This window comes from Anabrus simplex, chromosome 1 (genome assembly GCF_040414725.1).
Source record: "Anabrus simplex isolate iqAnaSimp1 chromosome 1, ASM4041472v1, whole genome shotgun sequence".
Classification (NCBI taxonomy): domain Eukaryota; kingdom Metazoa; phylum Arthropoda; class Insecta; order Orthoptera; family Tettigoniidae; genus Anabrus; species Anabrus simplex.
Genome location: NC_090265.1, coordinates 1,571,242,752 through 1,571,270,707, shown reverse-complemented (window position 1 = coordinate 1,571,270,707; position 27,956 = coordinate 1,571,242,752). Strand labels below are relative to the sequence as shown.

General features: G+C 38.5%; 1 protein-coding gene across 1 annotated transcript in view; it reads left to right on the top strand.

Annotated features, from left to right (window-relative positions):
- The window catches only part of bora (aurora kinase A activator-like protein bora), a 321,188-nt gene that overhangs the window by 52,693 nt on the left and 240,539 nt on the right, over positions 1–27,956 (top strand). The window contains exon 2 of the mRNA XM_067153480.2: positions 19,984–20,120. Coding sequence (XP_067009581.1) covers positions 19,984–20,120 — 137 coding nt within the window. The remainder of the gene's footprint in view (positions 1–19,983; positions 20,121–27,956) is intronic.

Genomic DNA, 27,956 nt, shown 5'->3' with positions numbered 1-27,956 from the left:
GCAATCATTCTATCATTGTATGTAGATGATTTAGCTCTACATTTCAATTCTGGAAGGATGGCGGTTGCCGAGGGATAGCTACAGCAATTTATTAATCGAGTTGGCAGATGGGCCCTACAACATTGTTTTCGATTTTCAGTGGTGAAAACCTCAGTTGTACACTTCAGTAGATGTTGATATGTGCATCCTGAACCAGAGCTCTGCTTTTGAAACAGTGTCCTACCATTGGTAGACATCTGCAGGCTCCTGGGTGTACATTTTGATAAGCAACTGATGTGGCAGCCTCACATCTGGCAGTTGAAGGTTGCCTGCATGAAGAGACTTAGCATACATAAGTTTCTCAGCGGCACTTTGTAAGGGGCTGACCGTGCGGTGCTGCTATTTTCTTTTTTACATGGCTACAGTTCTATTCCAAATGGACTATGTAGTGTGGTATACGGTTCAGAGTCAAGGACTGTGCTGAACCTTTTAGATAGTGTACACCATAGTGGAGTTAAGGTGGCCACCCAAGCTTTCCGTACTACCCAGCCTGTTTACAATATTAATAAATTTAATTAAATTTTTCCATATTGATGTAACTTAATTAAGAACAAAAGAAGACAAAACTTGGACTAGTAAACGAAATTAATGTTCTACCCAGTTTGCTTGCTGAACCAAGAGTTCCATCTTTGCAAAGAAGGCAGCAGCAGATACTCGTCACGTACGCTGCCAAAATTCATTAAATGCCACAACATCCAAGCTATTAATGCCTCTTTAATACCCAATAACACCAAAGCTATGAAAACTGGCCAAATGCCACACGACTTGGTTAGGATTTGAATTTATAGCTTGTAAAAAACAGATCAGATGTAAGGCTTTTCAGGTGTTTGCTCTATTAACCAGCGTTTCATCTTAGGTCTGACACTAGACTCATCAGAGTGGGATGTGCCAGACCCTACCCACTGACACTGGGGTGTACGCAGGTGAACTTATCAGAAGCCCATTATAAGAGGCACAGTCTGATAACTGCATACGGGAGATAAATCTCCACAATGGAATTATTGCCTGCCTAGCAATTCCGAATGGAAAATTCTAAGTTCCCATGGAGGGAATTAGATATTTTTTACCAATAGAGCTTGTCAAATACAGATCAGATGTAAGGCTTTTCAGGCCTTTGCTCTATTAACCAGAATTTCATCTTAGACCTTAGACGAAACCAGCATTTCATCTTAGACCTTAGACCTAGTCTGGTAAAGAAAGTACGACGACTTTCTCTACATACGGATGCAACCTGCTTTACGAAGAGCGTCCCTAACCTTATTTACACACTTCATTGACGTCTTGAGTGCTTCCCGAATGACGCACAGGTTAGTGTGACGCCTCACTTTTCTCCAACTGAAACAGCATGCTCGGACGACGATGAATTCCTTTATCAAGAAATGTAGAGCTCTTGAAGCTCTACAAAATGATCCGCGAGGGCATATAATTATAATGTAGATTCAGTATGCACCACCACATCCCCTGTACAATGTCTTACATAAGAATTATTGTATGATTATTATACAGAGTTTTAGAAACAAACACTTGGTACCATCTTTTACAGAATGTCCACCGCAAAGCCGGAAACTCGTTAGCATCTGTGATTATACCATGCTCACTCCGTAAAAGATACTCACGAACAATAGAAGATCGCATAGGAAACTGCGCAAAGTATGTAGCTCCCGCGCACCGTTCCAAATGAGAAACACAATCAGAATCAGAATGAATTGCCGCACACGCGTACATACTTATATAGGCTTGCCACACGTGGTTATAGCGTCCCGAAAAGTTTACTGGTAGCAACGCTCTCACAGGCACTTCTTGACACGTCATTCAATCAACCCAATCTCGCTTAAAACAAAGCCCTCGTATTGGCTGTTGAGTGTCTGATGTGACATAGAACGTCCACTCACGTATATCCACATTGATCCACTCCAATCTTCAGCCTATACTACCTGCCGTACCCCAGGTTTCCAAGCCACTTTGTTGCAACACATTCAACTGACTTCAGGTGTCTTTCCCAATATAGCTACTGTTTTCCGTGTTGCACAAGTCTTGAGCAACCATGCCATGTGCAGGCACTTACACAAATTAAAGTTACATATGTACAAAATTCCCTACTACAAATTCTTCTTATAATATTATGTTTTTACACATAAATGAACAAAATTACATGATTTACATGACTTCAATATTACAAACTATATTACGAAAATTTCCTAACCTAAAAATTTGGGGATCGTACATTCGTACGGTTACATTGCTAGATCTGTGAGTATGCTTACTTTGTGTTCTTTTTAAAATGTGTCATCCTAAATGTATTTAGTGAAATTAGAAGAGAAAATTAAATTTTAAAATGAAATAAGGCATGTAAAAAATGTCTTAATATAAATCTGGATGTATACCTTCCATTTTCAAATAATAGAATCGTATAAGTGCTCCGTGATGAACTTTTATCCTGAGAAATGCTCCATGTCTTAGTTTGGAAACCTCTAGTCGTGCCTGTACATTCTTTACCCAATATTAATATTGTCAGGTGAAGAGAGAATTTTTAAACATTATTGTTTTAATTCACAAAGTATCTTTTTAAAATAATATTGGAAATTATTTTATATTTTAAATGTTTTTTTTGAGATTTTGTTGATAGTTTAATATGTTGTAAATTTTGTAATTTCTAGAACAATATTTGTCTTGAAAATACTTTCTCTTGTATTTGGGTTTCCTATTTATTGTGTGCGTGAAGAATCATAGTTATACTATATTGAATATTAGGCCTTCCTTTTGGCCTATGATTAGAGATGGTATATTTTAGCAATTTAAAACTAAGAATTTAGCAATTTCTAACATTATTAATTGTAGCCATTAGCATTATATGATGGAAGTGGTGTTTTTTAATAAAGTACTGTATTGGATGTTAAACATATCAGCTGCTGGATATTCTAGATTTTCCATTGAAATTCAAAATAACTAAAGAAGCTTTGTTAAAGAATTGAAGTGAAGTTGTAAACATTAATAAACTTATACAAGTATTCAAGGCAATCAGTAATTTTATTTTATCATTTGAACACACCCATTTACAGTTTAACACAAATTATATCAATTTTACTTTCCATGTACCTTTTTAGCCTGACATTTAGTGACAACATTGCAGTTCAAAATGTGAACTTATGTCATTTGAGGCCTTGCTGAAAGTTTAACAAACAACAAATTTAACAGTTCCAGTCTTTTGATTTTTTTTTTTTTTTTTTGTTGCTAGTGGTTTAATGTTGCACTAGCACATCAAAGGACCGAGTGAGTTGGCTGTGCGTTTAGGGTCACATAGCTGTGAACTTACATTCGGGAGATGGTGGGTTCGAATCTTACCATTGGCAGCCCTGAAGATGGTTTTCCATGGTTTTCCACTTTCACATCAGGCAAATGCTGGAGCTGTGCCTTAATTAACTCTATGGCTGCTACCTTCCGAATCTTTATCCTTTCCCACCCTTGAGATGCTGAAAACTTTCGATGTGTTGGTGTGACGTTAAACCACTAGGAAAAAGGAGATATACATCAAAGGTCTCTGGTGATGCAAGGATGGGAAGGTAGAAACGGTGGCTTTAATTAACCTGGGAGTGGTGGCGCAGGGTAAATTTGTGACCTGATGTAAATTTATTTTGTTAAATTGTGCTTGCAACTTACAGACCTTGGCTGCCACATACCTCTCCCCACATTCCTTGCCTTTTGTATGAGGTCAGTGGCATTGTAGTGAAGGGTCTTCATTGTTAGAAAGAGGGATTATTGTCAAGCGGTATAATAAAGTGATATACTAACAATTTGTTGGTTATTTTGATTCACCATTTCAATACAAATTAATGTAATGTAATAAAGTGACTCGTTATGCCTCGCCCCACCAGTCCCGTTCCTCGGAAGTACAACAGGAACAGTGTCCAGTGTACCCAATGAGTTACTTGAGTAATAATGTTAGGAATTCATTCAGTCAATTCCTTATTGCTGAAATGAGTTATGAAGAGTATGAGGCAAGGGCATTATCTCATTTACAGACAGTGGAAGAGGAAGAGTTTGTAGTGAGAGTGAGGATGAATTAGAAGTAGTAGACTCTAACAGTGATACAGGACAGAGTGCTAATGAAGAAATAGTAAATATTAGTGATGATGATTTACCTTAACCAGTAGAGAGATGGCGTGGGAGGACATCAGTAGACGAATAAGTTTGGATGGTGTCTTTAAAAGTAGGAAAGATCACAATATGAAGATAAAGTTGGAATTCAAGAGGACAAATTGGGGCACATATTCTTTTATAGAAAGGGGAGTGAGGTATAGGAATAACTTACCAAGGGAGATGTTCAATAAATGTCCAATTTCTTTGCAATCATTTAGGAAAAGGCTAGGAAAACAACAGATAGGGAATCTGCCACCTGGGAGACTGCCCTAAATGCAGATCAGTAGTGATTGATTGATTGATTGATTGATTGATTGATTGATTGATTGATTGATTGATTGATTGATTAACAGTTTTTGACCATAACAGGAAAGGATGGTGTTACAAAACAGACAAACATTTCTCCTCCTAAAACTCATGTACTTGAACCCACGACATTGCACCCATTTACCGGGAGTGATACTCGCAGCAAGAAGTGAATCATCACGTGAAGAAACCTGGGGCATTTTTTTTTCACAAATGATAATATGGTGCAACTCACTGTAAACTTTACGAAGCTGGCAACTGAAAGAGTCACAGGAAATTATACTCACAAACAAATTATCACGATTTTATGGATTGTCTTGAAGAAGAGAATTATTTTCAGTAGTGTATTTATTTTGTAAGAATCACTCCTCATCACCCAGGAATATAATGCAGTAGTAATATGATGTAGTTGAGCCTGTCAGCTGAATCAAGGTAAGGTGTTTAATAAAGATAATTCCTGTGCATGACAAGTTTTTACTTTTATAATATTCATAGCTGTGAGGCTAATAATTATATGATATAAACATTTATTTTTTATAACATGTCATGCTACTGAGTTCATAAACCTAATACATCAATATCTGATACATAAAAATAAGTAATTTTGTAATTAGAACAAGTTCAATCATAGTGGTCAGAAAGTACCCCACGCCACCTCTCACATTACATCAAAGAGCGCACCTATCCAGGTTACGTGGTGTGAAAATGGGGAAACCACAGAAAACCATCTTCAGGGCTACTGACAGGGGGATTTAAACCCACCATCTGCCAAATGTAAGTTTACAGCTACGCAACCCTAAGACCCTAACCTGCATGACCAATTTGCTCAGTGCCTTTTAATTTAAAATTTAAAGACAGCAAACATACTCATCATGGCTACTTCCTTCTTGTACACAAGAATGTCTCATAAAAATGTAATTTCACTCTTATGTTGCAAAAGAGCACATGCATTTTATACTCAATTTTGCATTTTATTGCAGGTTAAAAACCACAATGATATGTGTTATTGTCTTTTAAACAACAGATACAAATACTTTTACAGTATTTGACCATATTTTGCATTTATTGTGAATAACATACAATAAAGAAGTGTTGAAGTGTATATCTTTGTTCATTTGTCCTATTTTGGCTGATGATGGTGTCCAAGACATCGAAACCGGTACCAAATAAATAATGTTGTGATTTTGAATTAGCAACATACTTTGTATTGAAAAATGTGAATCAATTGCACTCTTCTTTATTGTATGTTATTCCCCATTCAATGCGGACCAAAGATGAAGGTTTTAATATTAAATTTATTGTGCATGCAAAACTCTACCATCTCTGCCTGTGATACAGTTGCTTCATAATTTTACCAACTCTAGACACTTGTGGTGATAAATAAAATTCCTCAGCTGGTAGTTACTATATTGTAAACATTGTATCTTAATTTCAGTATATAGCTAGATGCTTCAGTAGATATTTCTGCTGTTATCCTACTTTGGATTTCGAGGTTGATAAAAGTTACCTGCATTCCAAAAACTCATTTAAGTTGTAACTTTAAACAGTATTTCATTTCTGTGTTCTCTTTAATCCATCTAGCATTTAACTTCGGGATTTTTAAAGTTACTCTTTACCTGAGACAGGGTGGTTGACTTTGTGCCTGCTTCTTAACCAGATGAAATTCCTGTTTTAATTTGGGGGAACTTGCCTATGCCTTTCATCAGTAGAAGGGGTTCAGGACTTGCTTATAGCACTATATTTTACTGGTTTAGGCATTTCTTAAAGTTTATCAGGAATACCAGTTTGGCATCCATAATTTTCTCTAGACCACATAACCAACCATTCATCTTACTGTCTTGAGTGTTGCTCAGACATGGTCAGGAGCTGTCAAGAAAGCTTGGAGATTACTTGGACATCTTAATAATGATTCCAATACAACCTCAACGCATTGTAACATCTCAGTATACTGCATTGAACACCAACAGTTGCAGAATGGGAAACCAAGACAACTTTGGAAAAAACATAGAATCAAGAACCTTTATTTGCCATTGACCATATACAATGAAATAGGCTTCGTCACCTGATAATAATTTAGTACTTAATATTACTAAGACTAAATGAACATACACTTTTTATTAAAACTTAATACTAACATTATGCATTTCTAAGAATTCAGAGGTATTATGAAATGGATTTTCTATTAACCAATCATACATTTTTCTTTTAAAATTACTTAAAGGAGTGGACCGTGCAGAATGTGGTAATTAATTAAATAATCTTAAACAACTGATTTTATGTGAGTGAGCAGTTTTTGACAGCCTGTGAATTGGGATGTCAATGTCTGCTTTACTTCATGAAGGTGAATGTTTTCCCTAGTACTGAATTAATTTATGTTGTTTTTAACATATGTCAAAGATATATAAATATACAGATTTATAATTTTAAGCTTAATGAAGAGAGGTCGACAATGGTCAGTTGCACCAGCCCTACGCATTGTTCGGACAACCTTTTTCTGTATTAGATGAATATTATGTACATAACAAGAATGCCCCCATGATAACAGTCCATAAGTAATGTGTGACTGGAGGAGACCAAAATATGCCATCCTTAGGTAGTCACTACTAACTAAATCCCTCAGTTTCCATATCAAATAGGCCACTCGTGACATTTTTTTACAAACATGATCAGTGTGTGTTTCCCAGTTCAATTTGGCATCAATATGAAAACCCAAAAGTTTGACTGACTGACTTTCAATATCTTACATCCGATGCAAACCTGAGATGCTCTGGTGTTTTGTAATTTACGTTGTATCATCCGCGTACAATATAAGAGCATGACATTTGACATTTTGCGGTAAATCATTGACTGCCAGAATGAATAAAAATGGACCGAGGACAGAGCCCTGTGGCACACCGGTTGTAACTTTCTTCAAAGTGGAATACCTATTTTTAATTGAGACAAACTGATATCTGTTATGTAAGTATGACTTAATTATGTTCAGCGAGGGATACTAGACACCATACATATCAAGCTTTGCAAGTAAAATTTCATAATTAATACAATCAAAAGCTTTACTCAGATCACGTAACACCAAAGAGATCGCCTGTTTGTTTTCAAAAGCTGTTAATATCTGATTAACAATTTCAAGAACAGCAGTAGTAGTACATTTACCTTGTCGAAACCCAAACTGACAGTCGGATAGGAGATTGTAAGTTTCAAAATAGTTGCTAAGTTGATTGTACAAAAGTGATTCAAATATTTTAGAAATTATTGGGACAATTGAGACTGCACGATAGTTCTGAAGAAATTCTTTGTCCCCACTTTTAAATACTGGAATAACTTTAGAAATTTTAAGTAGATCAGGAAAAACTCCAAATTCTAAACACTTATTCAAAATAAAAGCTAGAAGTTCAGAAATCAAATGTATTTTTGTTTTGATGATGTAATTAGATAACCAATAAAAATCCATACTCTTAGAGTTTGATAATTTTAAGCTAACTTTAATTACTTCACCAGATGTGATTTCAACCCAATGGAAAGTGTTTCGGCAGGGGGTGGGGTGGGGGGGGTTGATTGTGAAAAAAGTCACTTGCAGCTGTACCTTTTGCTTTAATTTGATCTCCGATTTCTTTTACAGAGTTTAAGAAATAATTATTCAGTTCTTCCGGATCGAGAAATATGTCTTGAGTTCGAGTTGGAATGTTTTCTTGTACTATAACATCCCATGCCGCTTTGCATTTGTTGGGTGCATTCTCAATATACTTTTCACAAGCTAAAGTTTTGGCACGAATAAGTTTTCTTTTATATAACTTTTTACAATTAAGATAAGCTTTATACACTCTCTGCTCGGTTCCTTCTTGACAAGAGTTTTTATAAATTCTATATAGCAGAAGCATTCTTTTTCTATACTGAGTAAATTCATCAGTATACCAGTTCACCTTCTTGCTTTTAAGTTTACCATTATGACTAATTTTTACCAGTGGTGAACATAAATGCCACAATTCAACCAATTTATATAAAACATTTCCAAATACAGTTTCAATATCATTTTCTCCCATTTCAAATTCAAATACAAAGCCCCAGTTAGTTTGTTTCAGATTTTCAATAAATATGTTAATATAATCATCACCCTGACTTTTCACCCACATCAGAACAGGTTTGTCATTGTAAATTATGTCAGGCTGGTTAAGATATAATGATATAAGCAAGGGGTCATGATATGCAAAACCCCCAGCAACAAGTCTAAGTTCATACAAATCTCTAGAAAAATTTACAATGATATTATCCAAGCATGCATGATTACGTATGGGTAGCTTGTTTGTGCAAGTTAAGTTTAGAGTTCTTAGTAAATTCAGAAAATTTCTAGAAATCTGCCCATCTGAATATGCCATCTCTATGTTAAAATCCTCACAAACAGCAACTTTGACCTTAAACTTCAAATTTTTTTCCATTACTAATTCAAAATTCTTAAGAAATACATAAGCATTGGCATTTGGAGATCTATACAAACTAACAATTATCAATTTCTGATCAACCAGCTTCACACAACTAAATTCTCCCTGTAATTCCACACAATATTGACTTAAATCAATTTTTACAAATTTTAAATACTCTCTAACTAAAATCCCAGCTCCTCCATTTTTCTTTTTACTCCTACAAAACATATCTGCAACAGTATATCCACGGGGCACAAAATATTCTACTTGATTTTCAGAAAGCCAATGCTCCGATACACAAATCACATCAACTTTCTCGGTTTGGCAAAAGTGTTCCAATTCTAACAACTTATTTCTAATGCATTGGATATTCACTTGCAATAAATTGAGAGATTTACCCTTGCTATCCTTCTTTTGGATGCCGTTTACCTCTCAGCAACTACTTTTTGTATCACTCGTTATTGGTGGAGATTTCTGACCTGATGTTTCATGTACTGGTATTTTATGAATAGGAGAATAACATACCTCAGTTTGGCTACTTACGAAACTATCTTTGATAGTTAGGCACAACGCTATGGTTCGGTCAGCTTCCGCTTCGAACGCTAGCGTTGTGCCACATCCTGGGAGCCATCTGGTGGCGAATGAATGTACCATTTCCACTTCTATTATAACGTCTAAATTTTAAAGGGTCATTGTTTAAGAAGCCTTTCTCGTGGACAGTCGAGATTTCTTCTGAGGACGCAGAGCACAGTTCTCTGCAAAATGTAAAGAATTTCACCTTATTTTCTTGACACGGCATAAGCCCAAAAGCCTATACAGTATCGTGTATGGAAGTTGTTGGGGTTCAAAACCAAAGATGGTGCGAACTACTGCCTTGGCTCTCTGCTAATTTGCTGCAAGTAATGTTTGCCCTGTTTGCCTCAGATCCAGCTATGCCAATCAAGTAGACACTCAATGAAATGTGCCAATTTATCACTGGCTGTTCGAGACCAACACCATGTGATAAAGCATACTGCGTAGTGGGTATTGCTCCACCTGATATCAGAAGAGAAGTGGTGGCCAGAAACTAGAGATCCAAAGCAGTTGCTTCAGATTTGTCCTTGTTATACTGGTGTCAACCTGCACATCAATGGCTGAAGTCCAGGAGGAGTTTCCTTTACATGACTAAAAGCCTGAATGAATTGCCTCAGGCAGCAATGCTAAGATTATGGAGGACAAGAAACATTCACCTTGTAGGTTGGATGTTGCCATGTGAACAACTCCCTCCAGGTCATGAAGAACACTGGACTACCTTGAAATCACCTGACAGACTTTGTATTTGTGTTGGTAGATCCAGAACGAGTATGAAAATTTGTGCTTTCTCTAGTTCATCCAGGCTTTGTGAATGTGGTGAAAACGGTGGTACATTTCATGAACACCGATCTCAATAGCTACAGTTGCTTAAGTGCGGCCAGTATCCAGTATTCGGGAGATAGTAGGTTCGAACCCCACTGTCGGCAGCCCTGAATATGGTTTTCCGTGGTTTCCCATTTTCACACCAGGCAAATGCTGGGGCTGTACCTTAATTAAGGCCACGGCCGCTTCCTTCCCACTCCTAGCCCTTTCCTGTCCCATCGTCGCCGTAAGACCTATCTGTGTTGGTGCCACGTAAAACAACTGGCAAGAAAAAAAAAAAATTTCATGAACTGCAGGAAGTGTTCTCTCAGCTGCACCATAGAAGACTTTGCAATTTAAGATCTCAAATAGCCATTCAAATACGTGCACTAGATGGACTACAGACTGCAGTTTGCTGGATGTCATGTGCACTGGTGATGGCTGCAACACTTAGTGCCCAGGATTTGGTTAAATTCTGGACAGGCATCATTTTATGTTCTATATTTATTTACTTTTTGTAATCGTTAAGTACCAATATGTAATGCATATCTGCCAACCCTTCCGATTTACCTGGAAACTTTCCGATTTTTAACTCGTCTTCCGATTTATTTTTAATTCTTCCTATTTTTGACCAATAAAACCTCCAGTACATTCAGTACTCTTCCCCTAGGATGAAGGATAAATTCTTATGTGCTTGTGTAATTTACCCAACCTCATTTTCAAGGTTTTATTTGATGCTTTATTTCGCGAGTGTATCGTCCGCCACCTTCGTGTATCATGTTTCCTGCTTGCTACAGCAGCATGTGTGCTTTACGGCTGGGGATTTGGGATGGCAATCGGCCTACAAGCAAGAGAGGCTAGCGAGCGCTAGCGACTCACTTAATCGGGACGAAAGAATGAGTTTCTTACCATGTGTTTCGCACGCTGTTAACATATGTAATAGATAAGAAAAATGTCCCACCGATCAATACATTTATTGTGGATGAATTACTACACTAGTACCGGTTTCGACCTATCTTGGCCATCATCAGCTAGCACACAAATTTACAGTCATTAGATAAATTACAAAGAAGTTACTTAAGACATCCGGATGTCTGATAAAAAATGGAAGTAAAATATATTGCAGTATGTTGCGTTAAAATAGCTCTGATTAAAAGTAGTGATGGTTAGAATAAACTAAAACCTATTGATTAAGCATGGACATGAGTACATAAACACATTAAAATATATATGCCACATCATAAGACACTAAAAATATATAGCACATTAAACACATTAAAACATGGTATATTTTAAAAATGTCTATTAAAATTTGAGTTCATGAATTGGAATATAGGCCTAAGCCTAAAGAGATTCGTTACGTATGATTATGAATAGCCTAATACATTTGTTAAGCTTCATTAAACGTAAATTAAGTAAGGCCTCTATTGTTTAGAACTTTTTAGTGTAACTGTTAATTTTCTATTTACTAGTCTTTCTGGTTATTTGATTATTTTATATATGAATGATATTACAGACTGTTCTATTGAAAACTGTATATTACACCTTTTGTAGAACTTGGCCAATGCTCTGAATAAATTTCCCCCAACTTTTATCTCAATGTTTGCAAAAGGCCTAGTTCAATTCTGAGTTTTTCAGGTTATAACTATTGAATTTTATCTCCTGATCTAATTCCCAATTCTAATTCTGTTTTTAAGTCCCTATTCTAATTTAATTTTATAAACTGTCTAATGTTGTTACATTTCTAAAAAGTTAATGTAGAATAGTTTGCATACCGGTACCCTTTTTTAAGGTTCAGCTTACCACGACACAGGATTTTTAATGAAAAATCTAAAATACCCGAGTATTTACCAACTGGGTATTTACCCTGATTTATAAATACCTGGGTATTTTACATCACTGTCTATGGGCTTTTACTGAATACATTTCGCTTAACGGTATTTAAAAGTATACAAAGAAACTCTAATTTACGGCATCACTTTAGTTATAACACTTATTATAGTTCAATCCACATCCAAAATATCTAGGCGTTTCCTTGGATCGATCCTTAACTTGCAGCGAACATGTACGCAGAACATCAGCCAAGATCAAAACCCGCAATAACATCCTGCACAAACTCACATGAACAAGCTGGGGCCCATCTGCATCCACCCTCCGAACTACAGCACTTGCGTTAGTATACCCAGTAGCCGAATACTGCTGCCCAGTATCACTCAACAGTGCCCATACAAAGAAGATAGACACTCAGTTAAACGATACAATGAGGACTATATCAGGAACCATCCAATCCACACCTCTGGATTGGTTACCAGTTCTTTCAAATATTCCACCTCCTCATCTCCGAAGACAAATGGCACTGAAGAAAGAATGGCTTAAATGCTGTGATAATCCTTTCCTATCAATGCTTCAAGACTGCTTACATGAAGATCTCAGGCTGAAATCTAGGAACCCTTCTTGGTTACTAGGAAAGAGGCTAGCCCAAGATGAATTTCATACTAACACTGCCTGGCGCGATGGGTGGGCAACTTCAAATCCTGACAGATTAGGTCTAATATCGGACCCAGTTGTGCAACCTCCTGGTTTCAACTTACCCAGAAAAATTTGGTCATCACTTAATCGGATCAGAACTCAACATGGCAGATGCAACTTCTGGAAACACAAGTGGAAGATTATCAGCGACCCTTATTGCGACTGCTCTGCCGTGCCTCAGACCGTTCAACATATTGTCACAGAGTGCCCATTCCGAAGATTCAGTGGGACAATAAAGGACATTCACGAGGCCAGTGATGAAGCTGTGAGTTGGATAACAAAACTGGACATTCAGCTTTAGCAGCAATGCAGATATTGATGAGCTCAGATGTACAAATATTGTTTGTTTTATTACGTACTTGTTGTGTGTGTATAGATGAAACTTTTTTTTTTATCCTGTAATTGTACATATTTGTAAATAACCAAGTTGTAACAATGTATCCTTATTCCATACAAAATATATATAGCAACTTTTTAGAAGACAGGGTACAGTACATACATTAGTGAATCAAGAAACATAGCTCCGTTAACACGCTTGGAAAAAAAAATCTGTTATTCTCTTCTGTTTGTTGCGAACCTTTCGTCCCTTCGCATTGAAACTTCTTGTCAATACCACGCAGCCGAATTTTGTAACTGGAGCTTGTCATCCGCGACTTCTGGGCTTGCTTTTGTACGTGACCGGTAATTAATTGACACCCGAGAAACAGCAGGGCTTTGCCGATCACTAGAAGTTTGAGTTTTTCAGTTCCCATCATATTAGTTTCCAGCTTCACTGTAACCCTTTCTTTACTCGTTAACTGTTGCTCACAAACCACAAATGCTGTATTGCACAGTTAATGTTGCACAAAATTCGAGTTACAGAGTATTTTTTGCTTCAAGGGAGGAAATGTTTGCTTCGAGAAATCGAGAAATTCATATAACCGGATATCGAGAATAGAGAAATAAATACACTTGAAGAATAGGACAAACAGCCGGAAAATCTAAGTTACTTCGAGATACTGAAAATTCGAGTAATGGGGGTTCGAGATATCGAGGTTCGACTGTATTATTATTCATATGTATGCGTCATAAATGAGAGTGATTAGGTACATTTTCTTGTAACCAATTTAATGTTTTTTTAGTTTAAGATTTTAAGTTTAATGGTCAATTCACATTGTAACTGTAGATCTGTATGCCTTTTCCCTGCCCTCTTTTCACGTAGACCGTGGCGCAATATATGTGGTGAATTCCAAGGAAAAAATCTTCCTGTTTTTGATTTCTAAAAGTTGGCACTTATGGAATGTAAGTTTTCTTCTAATCTTTTGTTAAATCAATAATGTTCACTGTTTGCTTGTGCAGTGTTCTCCCCAGAAATGGTTATCAGCCAAGTGGAAGAAATGAGTAACCGGGCTGAGAATACTACGTAAAAAATGAATGATAAAATTTTAATTTATTCCAGTTAGGTCATTAAAAACGTCAGACAGGTAAACATTAAGTACAAAATTAAACTATTGTCACATGTCAGCCCCATGATAGTCTCTTTCGGTACTTCCAGGAAGGGCTAGTGACTCGCACGACTTGGGATCTCCCAACCGGCTTGTGGGTGGGGCTGGCCTTTCTGTATATTATTCTCTTTGGCTGGCTTACCTGTGAGTTTCTTGGAAATTCAACGGGTTTGTTCTGCCTCTAGCCACCTCACGAAAATTCTGGTTGAAATCACTCGAGCTATACAAAGTGAGGCTAGCTGCGGACAGTCGGTCACAGTTGGGCTTCGTGGTGGAGTCAGTGTGAGACTGTGTGTTTTAGTTCGGTGGCTGGGTTGACGGTGACAGAGATGTTGGATGTCGCTAGTGTCCCACCGAGGTCTGAAAGAGGAGCTGCTGTTGTGGTGTCGGAAAGACCAGTGAGTGGGTGGACTGGAGATGACGGAAGGGAAGACTGTACTGTGTGTTTGTGTATTTCTGCGTGAGTCAGCGAGAGAAGCCGCTATCGCGAGTGTGAAGGTAAATGGACCTGTGTTAATGTTCGCTTCTTGTGAGTATCGTCCTGCTGTTGAATACTGCTAAGCTATGTAGTTGTTCACTGCATGTGACTGTGTGAATTACTGAACTGTCTATGGAGTCGAACCAACAAACAGTCATCGTGTGTCGAGTGACCCATAGCCCTGTGTTCAGATCCAGCAGTCCACACACAGCTGCTGTATGACGTAACTGGGCGTGGGGAAGTGAAAGTAAGGATAGCAACGGGCTGGACCACCTACTGTGCCGTAAATAAGAGGGACTTGTGAATAGACAGTAATTAGTAAGTGTGGCTATTCATAACTGATTAGAAGAGAGAGAGAGAGAGAGAGAGAGAGAGAGAGAGAGAGTGTGTGTGTGTGTGTGTGTGTGTGTGTGTGTGTGCAGTTACTAGGTCATCCTGAAATAAAGTAATGAAACAAATGGAGTTTTATTTGTAACACTATATTAGCGTTAATTTTCAAGAACAATATATAAGAGAGCATTTTTGAACTTCTAGTGTTCCACTGCTTGTTCATAATCATGTAACACCGGGGCTTATCACTTGGTTGCTGTAGAGTGCCAAACAGGTTTGTGACGACATGGCCGAATCAAGTGCTCGTATGAAATTGCATAGCTGTCTCTGTTATGGTGGCTATGGGGAACATAGTAGAATAATGGTGTAGTAAACAGCTATGCAGGGAGAAGGTGATAAGCCCCAGAGGATAAAATGTGTAGCACTTACGGTGCTTACACATAATAATAATAATAATAATAATAATAATAATAATAATAATAATAATATGAAATTTAAACCAAATTTAACACCATATTCAAGATGCGAAAACTTTTTACAGGTCTGTGACGACACGGCCGAATCAAGTGCTCGCATGCAATTTCATAGCTGCCTCTGTTATGGCGGCTATGGCGTACGTAGTAGAATAATGGCATAGTAAACAAATATGCAGAGAGAAGGTGATGGGCCCCAGAGGATAAAAAGTGTAGCACTTATGGCACTTACATATCATAATAATAATAATAATAATGAAATAATACGAAATTAAAACCAAATTTAACACCTTGTTCGAGATGCGAAAACTTTAACTTACAGGTCTACCAAATGGCAACTATGGAAGGATGTGGAAATGTGAAAGGAATCCTAACAAGGCCATGAGAAAGAGAGGCACACATCAGTCAACCCTTGAAACAATATATTTACAATTAAGGTACAACACCAAATAGAAAAATAAGGGATAACAAATGATGTAGAAAATAAAACTTAAGAACACTGAAATGAAAAACATACTGACACGAAAAACATTTAGATAAAATGATTAAATTCAAACAATTAAATACTCAAGCTCTTCGGATAGTAGGATGTACAAAACTTTAACACAGGAGTTGACCCTGGATTACAGGAGGCGAACATAAAAGGCAGATAAATTTATGTCAATTGCAATTTTCATAGGTTACAAAATTCAGAACAAGAAAAGAGAATTGCCTCTGAAAACAAGATGTTATTACTGTCTGATGAGGCACAGTCATTCAGAAAACCAAAACTGGTGAATGTGGAAGTCTAGGGAGAAATTCTGATACACAAATTTTAAAGTTACATTACCACAAAGTTATTTAAATCAAACAAAGGCCCAAACATGAGAAAGAATTTAAATTAAATCAAGCATAAGATGATAGTGCTTACCTAGGGGCCTAGAGATCCGAGACAGGACGGATGCAGAGTGCGTCTGGCCACTAAGGTGATCAGTATTCAAAGACGCGGACAGTTGCCTCGCTCTCGTGAGGAGCCCTAAACCAGAAATCGAGCGAGCACAGGAGACTAATCGCATTACTCCAGACACCCATATTCACCAGTTAAAATAGACCTTATTATGGCCAATTACAATTCACCAGATTTCCGCGGGGGGGAAGTTCGAGAATTTTTCGTTATGCAGTACTATTTTGTCACAGAGAAAACGACACTTGGCAGTACACGCTGCCTAACAATTTGCGTTCAATATTTAAGACACAATTACACAATACATTCTTCTATAAAACCTAACGTTTTGCATCAAGATCTTGAGAAAATTTAGTCCTTAAATGTTCATGATTTCCTAGAACATATAATTACATAACACCAGATATCTTATACACATAACACACAAAATAATTTTGCACTCAGTTAATTTTGCAGTTCGAAAGGTCCAATTAAACAATAAATGAACACTTTACAAAACCAAATTGCGATTTTGATTATTTGAAATCTTGGCTGTTCCACCACAGGTGACGAAAAGGGTTACAATAGAGAACCAGAATATTGTCCGAACAAATAAATATATATTTAATGTTCAACAAGATAGATAACTTTTTGTTAAGATTAGGACACCAACATAATAAAGTGAGCAATGAAAATAGTAGGAACAGCTCTGAAATCAATAGTTACGAAGTAAGAATATGCCAAATTTACAAATGTCGCATAGATAGTAGAAGTACGTAGGTGGTTTGAAAAGTTCTCGGAATGTACTAGAATTAAGTATCTTACCTCGGTAGAACTGCTTTTATTTTTCAACATAGTCTCCCTGTAGACTAATGCGTTTGGTCCAGCGATGTTCCAATGCCTTGATCCCATCTCGAAAATGAGATTTCTCCAGACCTGCAAAATACCTCTCCAATTCGGCTGTCAGTTCTTCCCTTGTAGAAAATCTCCGTCCACTGAGGAAAATTTTCAGCTTGGGGAATAGATGAAAGTCTGATGGTGCCAAATCAGGTAATAAGGTGGATGTGGCAACAATTCATACCCCAGTTCATGAAGTTTTGCATGGCAATAACACTTGTGTGTGGCGGAGCGTTGTCCTGATGAAAGATGACCTTTTTTTCCTTGCCAAACCAGGCCTTGTTTCGCGTATCTTTTCCTGTAGTTGGTCTAGGAAGTTTGCATAGTATTGCCCCGTAATTGTTTGACCAGTAGGAAGATAATCTATCAGCAGAATGCCTTTTGCATCCCAGAAAACTGAGGCCATGACCTTTCCGGCCGAACGCACTGCCTTTGCTTTCTTTGGTGGTGGTGAATCAGCATGTTTCCACTGCTTTGACTGCTGTTTTGTCTCTGGGGTATAGAAGTGGACCCAAGTTTCATCTGTAGTCACAAACCGGCGCAAAAAATCTTGTTGATTGCACTGAAAACGGGCCAGACTTTGTTCGGACATTTCCAGTGTGGTGCGTTTATTGTCCAATGTCAAGAGCCGCGGCACCCATCTTGCGGATAATTTTTTCATACCCAATTAATCGGTTGAAATATAATATACCCGTTCAGAAGACATCCCTACAGCTTCAGCAATCTCCCGCACTTTCAGTCGACGATCCTCCATGACCATTTTATGCACTTTTGCGATAAATTCTGGGGTCAAACACTTTTTGGCCGTCCACTATGCGGATCATCATCCAAGGTCTCCTGACCAAATTTAAACTCGCTGGTCCACTTGGCAACAGTTGAAAATAAAGGAGCAGAGTCCCCCAGTGTGTTCTGAGAGTCGGCATGAATTTCCTTTGCTTTCATACCTATATTTACAAAGTATTTAATCACTGCTCGAATCTCAGTTTTTTTCCATTGTCACAAATCACTACACGGGTACAACAACAAAGAGTCGTCACTACCACACTCCTGCAGCTAGAGCACTGACGCGCCACATGTTCACTCTCAAAGGATGTGTGATTATTGCGCGGGAACCTCGTTGCTCTAGCACTGACATCTAGCGGTGATTCCGAGAACTTTTCAAACCGTCCTCATACATTCGATGGGTAAATATAAATTTAGACATGACACAGATATAATTACAGAATCGTAAAAATATACAAAGTGGAGAAGGAACTGCATAAAAAAATATAAAGAAGGGGAATGATATGATAGAAATACAATGAAAGGGGGGGGGGGGGGGGGAGAGGCAAGTAAAGGTGGATACTTCGAGGTAGAGATTCTTTGCCGGGCAGCTGTATTTGTTTGAGAAATAAGATTGTTGAACAACCAGTAGGTATCACAAACACGTAAATATGTGATTTCCAGTTAATGTTCCCCTGTCCAGAGTATAGTTCCGGTAGTAAACTTAAGTTGAAAAAGATAAATCTCGCATCTCGAATGTTAATACTGACACTAGCCAAGTGAAAATCCAAAGTCAAAATAGCATTATGATTTTCATCAAGTTGCACGATGTAAATAGGCCAGGATGGTAATGGCCGAATAATAAAATGACAGCACACAGGTCGTTAGTGCTGTACCACTCTGTAACGATGTGAGACTGACTTGTGAGGGGTGGAGCCTGGGTTATATAGCACAATGGAAAAATCTAGAAGCATAAGTAAGAGAGAGTCAGTGTTTTCCAGAAGAGTGACGTCACAGTCACGTCCATGGGTGGAAACTGCAGCAGGTAAGCAAGGCAGTATATAGCAAAGGCAGGAGCACAGCAGTTCAAAAGAGAAGCGGCGGCAGAAGGTAGGAATGTAGAATTACGCTGAAACTTGCATAGTAGTAGAGAGAATATTACACTATGGATCAGTATTAGTGTGTCCACCTCTGAATCTCAAGATAGCGGGTTCAAACCCGGCAGATGTAGTCGGATATTTGAAGGGCGGGAAAAAGTCATTTTGACACTCCATGTCATTCAGTGTTGGCATGTAAAAGATCTCTGGTGACACGTTTGGTGTTTACCTGACTAAATTAATTAAATCACAGCCATAGACGCCCAAGATAGTTTCGGTTTATTAGGGTTGCCATCTAGTAGGCCTAGAGTAAAACAGAACGTCGAAATTGATGAGCAGACATGACACTACGTGATAGTCAAGCTAAACATTTAAATTCCGATGTAATTGATGCAATTATGTGGACAATAATGAGATTTATCATTTAAATTAGCAATTTGACAGTATTTACACTTCAATTTGGAGCAGTATTTACACTTTAATTTGGAGCATCCAGTGACTTAAATGTGTATGAATATTACGTAAATAGCACATATCTAGGTTATATTTTTCAGGTGGTCTGTAAAAATGTCCTATTAAAAAGGCCCTAGGGAGTACACTGCTTTTGATTTTAAAAAAAAAAAGGCATCCTTCCTCTTTATCCAGGCTTGATACTGACCTCTGGTTGGGCTGGATTGTATAGGATTGTATCAACATTCAGTCTCATTTAAAAAAATATTATTTCTGTGTGTTTCTAGGAGACTCGAGAGCACTTCAGTTGGACGATTGATGACCTTGCTAGTCTACGTCCTGCATGGATTGATGAGTTTCAGAATCAGATTGATGACCCTGTTGATCCTGAGATTGAAAGAAAAATTCAAGAAAAAATTGATCGGTATGATAGGCTCTTTATTTGCGTACTGCTTTTATGCTTATAGTTCTGGTCTTCTTCACCTTGTGGCTATTTCAATGCTAGGTTTTTTATGTAAATGTGCTCCCTCTGTGCTGGGTTTATCCCAGGAATATGCAATTATTGAAAAATAGCTTTACTAGTTATTTAACTGACATTTTAAGATAAATCAAATTTAAGCATAAATTTACAATGTTGATAAGGTTCAAAGTCCATAAATGGTAATGGTATTATTCAAAGCATGGTATAAACACAACCATACATCATAATGGTTGACACGCACAACATTTTTCTGCTTGTCATGATCATTTTAAATGCAAAAATCATGCAAATTTTCATTCAAATTTGCATCATTCCACTTCTGAAGTCTACAATTCATAGAAGTTGGGTAAACTGTTAAGACCTTGTAATGTTCGTTGGTAGCCTCCACAATAACCTGTACCATTGCAGAACTGAACAAACACAGAAGAAATCTATTTTCAGAGAATCATCACGTCATATATTGTCTTCAGTACCTGAATTGTGTGAGCCAAAAGTGTGTAGTATTGGAGTAAACTGATCAGCAATCCAAGCAAATTATGATATTTCTTTCTTTCTTTCTTTCTACGTTTTTCACCTTCATTTTCCTCATTGATGTCATTGTCCTGATCTTCACTGAGACTTTTAATCACATCATCTCCAACATCATATTCACTATCAACTAAAAGCTGTTCGATTTCATCACTCTCAAGGCATTTCCTCTTTGCGGTGCAGCCATTTTTGTGTTTGCAAACAGGAGATATATATACAGTAGAGTCTCGTTAATCCAAACTAATTGGGACCGGAGTCTGTTCGGATTAGACTCTGAAGAGTCTAGTGTCAGACCTAAGACGAAACGCTGGTTAATAGAGCAAATGCCTGAAAAGCCATACATCTAATTTTTGATCTGATTTTCGGATTAACCGGAAAATATTTTCTAATGATAATTTTATTGTTTTTACGTTCCGCTAAGTACTTTTATGGTGTCCGGAGACGTGTAGGTGCCGGGATTTTCTCCTGCAGGATTTCTTTTACGTGCCAGTAAATCTACGTACACGAGGCTGACGTATTTGAGCACCTTCAAATACCACCGGACTGAGCCAGGGTCGAACCTGCCAAGTTGGGGTGAAAAGGCCAGTGCCTCAGCCGTCTGATTAAAATAGTTTCTACAATACAGTAATGTAATCTGAAATGTCCATTCTTTAGCAGTTACATTAATAAAATACTGTATAAAATTACAGTAGGGTAGTTAAGAACCCGTAGAGGAGAAAACGACAAATAAAATGACATTAGCTAGTGGATGGAAGCTGACTGTCATCAATTACAAACAGATCAAGAAATTGTAGCTATGGGGAGAAAGAATCTGGAGTAGATGAGGAACAGAGTGACGACAAAGAAGACCACAGTGAACAACTAGTGTCACATTCAGATGCCGCGGCTGCCTTAGAAATTGCCGTGTGCTACGTCGAGCAACACTCCGCAGCTACGCCCACTGATTCTGATGTTAATGAGACCATGGTTTAACACTGCATCTTAGAGTAGGTTCCAATCATAATGGCAAAAGAAACTAACAGACTTTGTAAAGATAAACGACCGGTGATTGATGGTTTATGATGTGTAATTATGTTTACATTAAGATATTCTAGTAAAATATGACTAATAAAATGCAAGTAATGCAAGTAAATCTTCATTCTATAATATGTTCTTTCATTTCAATAAGGAGATTCTTTTAAAAAATTGAATATTTCAGTTCGGATTAACCGGACTTTTGGATTAACGGGGTTTGGATTAATGGGACTCTAGTGTGTATATATTTTGTCATTGCTAGAAAACAAAATCCTAATGCAAATACAAGGAAAAGCGAACTATCTCTTCTTTAGATATTTCTTGAACTTCTGGCACAACATTTGAACTGATCTTTCACTGTACAGAATCTTATGGGCTTAGTAACGTGAGCGCTGCACAGAAACATAAATTTACGAGTTTAGCATTGATTGGGTTAACTAGAGAACCAGCTGAATTGACCTTATATACACAGTTCAAAAAAATTAGAACATGTTTTTGAACGTATGCTATGCTCCACAAAACAATACCTCACACCCAGGTATATTACCAACTAAACCTTTATTCTTTACCGTTGAAATATACAAAAGAACATTGATGGATTCGCGTTCATTTCCAGATCACAAACAGAAATGTCCAAATAGGCGAAAACAAAGTGATAACAGTTCTCCAGGGTGGTATTTTATCACAGTTGGAGAGCTTCAGTATGACGTATGTCCTCCACGAGCATTTATTACAGCTTGGCACCTACGTGGCATGCTCCGTATAAGTCGACGGAGGTCACGCTGCGGTATTAGGTCCCATTCTTCAATGAGACCCTGTGGTGAAACAGGACGTCCACGAACACTTCTGTAAAGCCTATCCCACACATGCTCGATGGGATTAAGGTCAGGACTGACTGATGACCATTCCATCTTTTGAATGTCCAGTTCTCGCAAGACAGCTCTGGTGATGCGCGCTACATGATGCCTGGTATTGTCGTGTATGAGTACGTATTCAGGGCCCACATCGTATGCAGCAGTATGCTGTAGCAGTATCTGCTCAATGTACCTCACAGCGGTAAGACTACCACGGACTACAACAAGATCCATACGGCCATCAATACTGATGCCACCCCACACCATCACAGAACCTTGTCCGAATCGATGGCCTTCCAGGACAACATTTGGCATGTACTGCTCACCACGGCATCTCATACATGTTGACGTTCATCACACTGTGTCACAGCAAATCTGGACTCGTCTGTGAACAACAAAGGTCTCCATTGGCGAAGTTGCCAGTTGACGTAGATATGCGCAAAAAGAAGGCGAGCTGCACGATGTCGCTGCGTTAAACGGGGCACTCAAACAGGAAGTCTGGGTCATAAGGACACTTCTCTTAACCTGAACTTACTGGCTGGTCAGACACCGTGATTCCAGTGACCCTTCTATGGTTTTGTTGCAGTTCTCTGGCAGTTGCTGAACAATGCTGTAATGCACGGATGGTCAGATATCGGTCATCCTGTTGGGTTGTCATCCGTCCATGACCTTGTCCAACTCTCCTTGTGAACTGGCCTGTCTCATTGTTAAAATTTGGGTTAAAGTTCCACCTTTTCAAAACAATGTGTGTTGTACAAGATTGTTATTTACAACATATTTAAGGTACTGGTTTTGACACCTGTATATGGTGTTATCATCAGCCTAAAATTGTAACCAAGCAAAAGAATATACTAAACTGTCTTTACAATGTACACAAATGACACATTTTACAGAATTACATACTAAAGTTAAAATGATATGAAATATGTGGCACTTCAACGCGTTATAGCGTAATAGTCTTATATGGTTTTTGTGCTATTAAGATCACTGGTAATGGAAACCAAGATGTGATTAAATATAGGTTAAAAGTCTGATATACAAAATAAAATCTTGATGAATGTGTTAAAATCGTGTTCTTCTAGTGAACGTTAGGAAGAACAGTTGTTGTTGGTTGTATTACTGGCACATTATCAATCAATCAATACTGATCTGCATTTAGGGCAGTCGCCCAGGTGGCAGATTCCCTATCTGTTGCTTTCCTAGCCTTTTCCGAAATGATTTCAAAGAAATTGGAAATTTATTGAACATCTCCCTTGGTAAGTTATTCCAATCCCTAACTCCCCTTCCTATAAATGAATATTTGCCCCAGTTTGTCCTCTTGAATTCCAACTTTATCTTCATATCGTGATCTTTCCTACTTTTATAAACGCCATTCAAACCTATTCGTCTACTAATGTCATTCCACGCCATCTCTCCGCTGACAGCTCGGAACATACCACTTAGTCGAGCAGCTCTTCTTCTTTCTCTCAATTCTTCCCAACCCAAACATTGCAACATTTTTGTAACGCTGCTCTTTTGTCGGAAATCACCCAGAACAAATCGAGCTGCTTTTCTTTGGATTTTTTCCAGTTCTTGAATCAGGTAATCCTGGTGAGGGTCCCATACACTGGAACCATACTCTAGTTGGGGTCTTACCAGAGACTTATATGCACTCTCCTTTACATCCTTACTACAACCCCTAAACACCCTCATAACCATGTGTAGAGATCGGTACCCTTTATTTACAATCCCATTTATGTGATTACCCCAGTGAAGATCTTTCCTTATATTAACACCTAGATACTTACAATGATCCCCAAAAGGAACTTTCAACCCATCAATGCAGTAATTAAAACTGAGAGGACTTTTCCTATTTGTGAAACTCACAACCTGACTTTTAGCCCCGTTTATCAACATACCATTGCCTGCTGTCCATCTCACAACATTTTCGAGGTCACGTTGCAGTTGCTCACAATCTTGTAACTTATTTATCACTCTATAGAGAATAACATCATCCGCAAAAAGCCTTACCTCCGATTCCACTCCTTTACTCATATCATTTATATATATAAGAAAACATAAAGGTCCGATAACACTGCCCTGAGGAACTCCCCTCTCAACTATTACAGGGTCAGACAAAGCTTCACCTACTCTAACTCTCTGAGATCTATTTTCTAGAAATATAGCAACCCATTCAGTCACTCTTTTGTCTAGTCCAATTGCACTCATTTTTGACAGTAGTCTCCCATGATCCACCCTATCAAATGCTTTAGACATGTCAATCGCGATACAGTCCATTTGACCTCCAGAATCCAAGATATCTGCTATATCTTGCTGGAATCCTACAAGTTGAGCTTCAGTGGAATAACCTTTCCTAAAACCGAATTGCCTTCTATCGAACCAGTTATTAATTTCACAAACATGTCTAATATAATCAGAAAGAATGCCTTCCCAAAGCTTACATACAATGCATGTGAAACTTACTGGCCTATAATTTTCAGCTTTATGTCTATCACCCTTTCCTTTATACACAGGGACTACTATAGCAACTCTCCATTCATCTGGTATAGCTCCTTCGACCAAACAATAATCAAATAAGTACTTCAGATAAGGTACTACATTCCAACCCATTGTCTTTAGTATATCCCCAGAAATCTGATCAATTCTAGCCGCTTTTCTAGTTTTCAACTTTTGTATCTTATTGTAAATGTCATTGTTATCATATGTAAATTTTATTACTTCTTTGGCCTTAGTCTCTTCCTCTATCTCGACATTATCCTTGTAACCAACAATCTTTACATACTGCTGACTGAATACTTCTGCCTTTTGAAGATCCTCACATACACACTCCCCTTGTTCATTAATTATTCCTGGAATGTCCTTCTTGGAACCTGTTTCTGCCTTAAAATACCTATACATACCCTTCCATTTTTCACTAAAATTTGTATGACTGCCAATTATGCTTGCCATCATGTTATCCTTAGCTGCCTTCTTTGCTAGATTCAATTTTCTAGTAAGTTCCTTCAATTTCTCCTTACTCCTTATTAGGTGGTGGGATTACATAAGTAGGCCTTAGTTGTTTAGGCCGCTGTTATTCCCAGTTGAATAGGGATTGCAAAGCCTATAAGAAAAAGAATCCTATTTAGATGGATATAAATTTAAGATGGGGCAAGACAAACATGTAGTAAGATATACACTGAAGAAAATGGAAATTGCAACACCCAGAAGGAGTGGTGCTACATTGCTGCAATTGAATATGCAGGACGAGTGTTCGGTTGTGCTTCGATGATTACACTTTCAGGTCCTCTGACCGCAAGTTTGGACAACAATCAATAGAGGATGTGCCCACCACGAGCAGCAATACATTGAATGATGTGGATTCCCATAAGGAACCTAAAATATTTGTCCCGAATGAGTAAATTTATAATACCAATATAATGGTCCGTTATTGGACATTATAAATTTTCCAGCTAATTCTTGGTTGCCTGCGTTTCGCCCTCGTGTGCTAAGTTAGGCTCGTCAGTTGGGACTTAGCACTCCACCCAAGACGTAAGGCTAGTGCGTACCGTGGAGGCCACTGCATAGGCTACTTGAAGCCACCAGCAGTGCCAATGAACTATGAGAGCTATGTCTCATTTCCAAAAATTGATGCCTGCCTGGCCATCAAATGATGTGGATGTTGATTCCCATAAGGAACCTAAAATATTTGTCCCGAATGTGTAAATTTATAATACCAATATAATGGTCCGTTATTGGACATTAGAAATTTTCCAGCTAACTCATTCTTGGTTGCCTGCGTTTCGCCCTCGTGTGCTAAGTTAGGCTCGTCAGTTGGGACTTAGCACACCACCCAAGATGCAAGGCTAGTGCATACCGTGGAGGTCACTGCATAGGCACTTGAAGCCACCAGCAGTGCCAATGCACTATGAGAGCTATGTCTCATTTCCAAAAATTCTAAGGTTGTGATGTCGTGGAGAGCTTCTCTGGAGATGCTTGCAGTGTGAACTCGGGCATTTTCCTGCTGAAACATCCCATTAGCAATGTTCACCATCATAGGGACAACCACTGGATTGAGTACCCTATCAACATACTGTCGAGCAGTCATTGTGCTCTCAACATGCAATAATTGTGATTTCACATTAAAGCCAATAGCTCCCCAGACCATAATGCTTGGTGTTGGCCCTGTGCACCTCTCGACAATAAGATCTGGGCTGCCCCTCTCCCCGGTACATTGGCGTACACGATTCCGGCAATCACTGTGGGAAAGATAGAAGCGCGATTCATCACTAAAGACGACCCTGTTGCATTCGTCGACCCACGTCGATCTTTCTCGACACCAGGCCAGCCTTACACGTCGTTGTTGTGGGGTAAATGGAACACCTTCTGCAGGGACACAGGCTCGTAAGCCAGCTGCACGCAGGCGATCACCAACTGTTTGTTGTGTAACGTGGAGTGCCACAGCTGCTCGAGTTTGCGCTGCTGTTGCATGGGGTTCCATCCGGGCCATCCGAATGATGCGGCGATCCTCTCTCACAGTTGTCTGTCACGCTGGGCCTGTGCCAGGTCTACGAATGTGGGTACCTTCATTTGACCACTATTGCCATACATGTTGTACCATAGACGCCTGTCGGCCAACACGTGCAGCGACAGTCCTTAGCGATAATCTAGCCTCACACAGCCCAATTATCCGAGCCCTCTCAAACGGCGACAATTGTTGATAGTATGCGCTTCTCTGTCGTCGAGGCATGTTTGACGGGGAACACTTCACTGCACAGACTGCAAGTCAACTACGCTACACCAGAGTCCGTATACTGGAGTTGATTCCTCCGTGACCAATCACGTGGGGAGACCTGTAGCAACATCCAATGGGTCTGAAACTTTGATCGTTTACATACCTACGTGGCATCATTGCACATCTTGAAAATCAACACAACGATCAATGGTTTCATGGTGTTGCAATTTCCACTTTCTTAAGTGCTTATGGGGTTTTCCTTGTGCAGCGTGCCATGCAGCTGGTCGTGTTGAGAGGAGGAGTGAACTGCAGCGTGTGTGTTAGCACAAACTGGTCAAATGTGTTGGGGAAGGTGGGAGGGTTGAGGGTTATGAGGCGGAAGGGGAAGGTGTTTAAGACGGGTCAGGAGGGTGGTGAGGTAGGGGCGTGATACTCAAGAGGGTATTATCCATACCATGAAAGATCGTATGCCTACTTGAAAGCTTGATGCTTTTAAAGACTCAAATTAAGAAGTCAAAGAGGATGTTAGTTTTTTCCAAAATTTCATTAAGAGGACTGTCCTGAAATAATGTTTAGTGACAACGGACTTAACATCGGCAGTCTAGATAAATACGTAAGTTTTTCATTATATTAATAATTGTATATATTTTATTTTTTGTCATTACTGTTTCA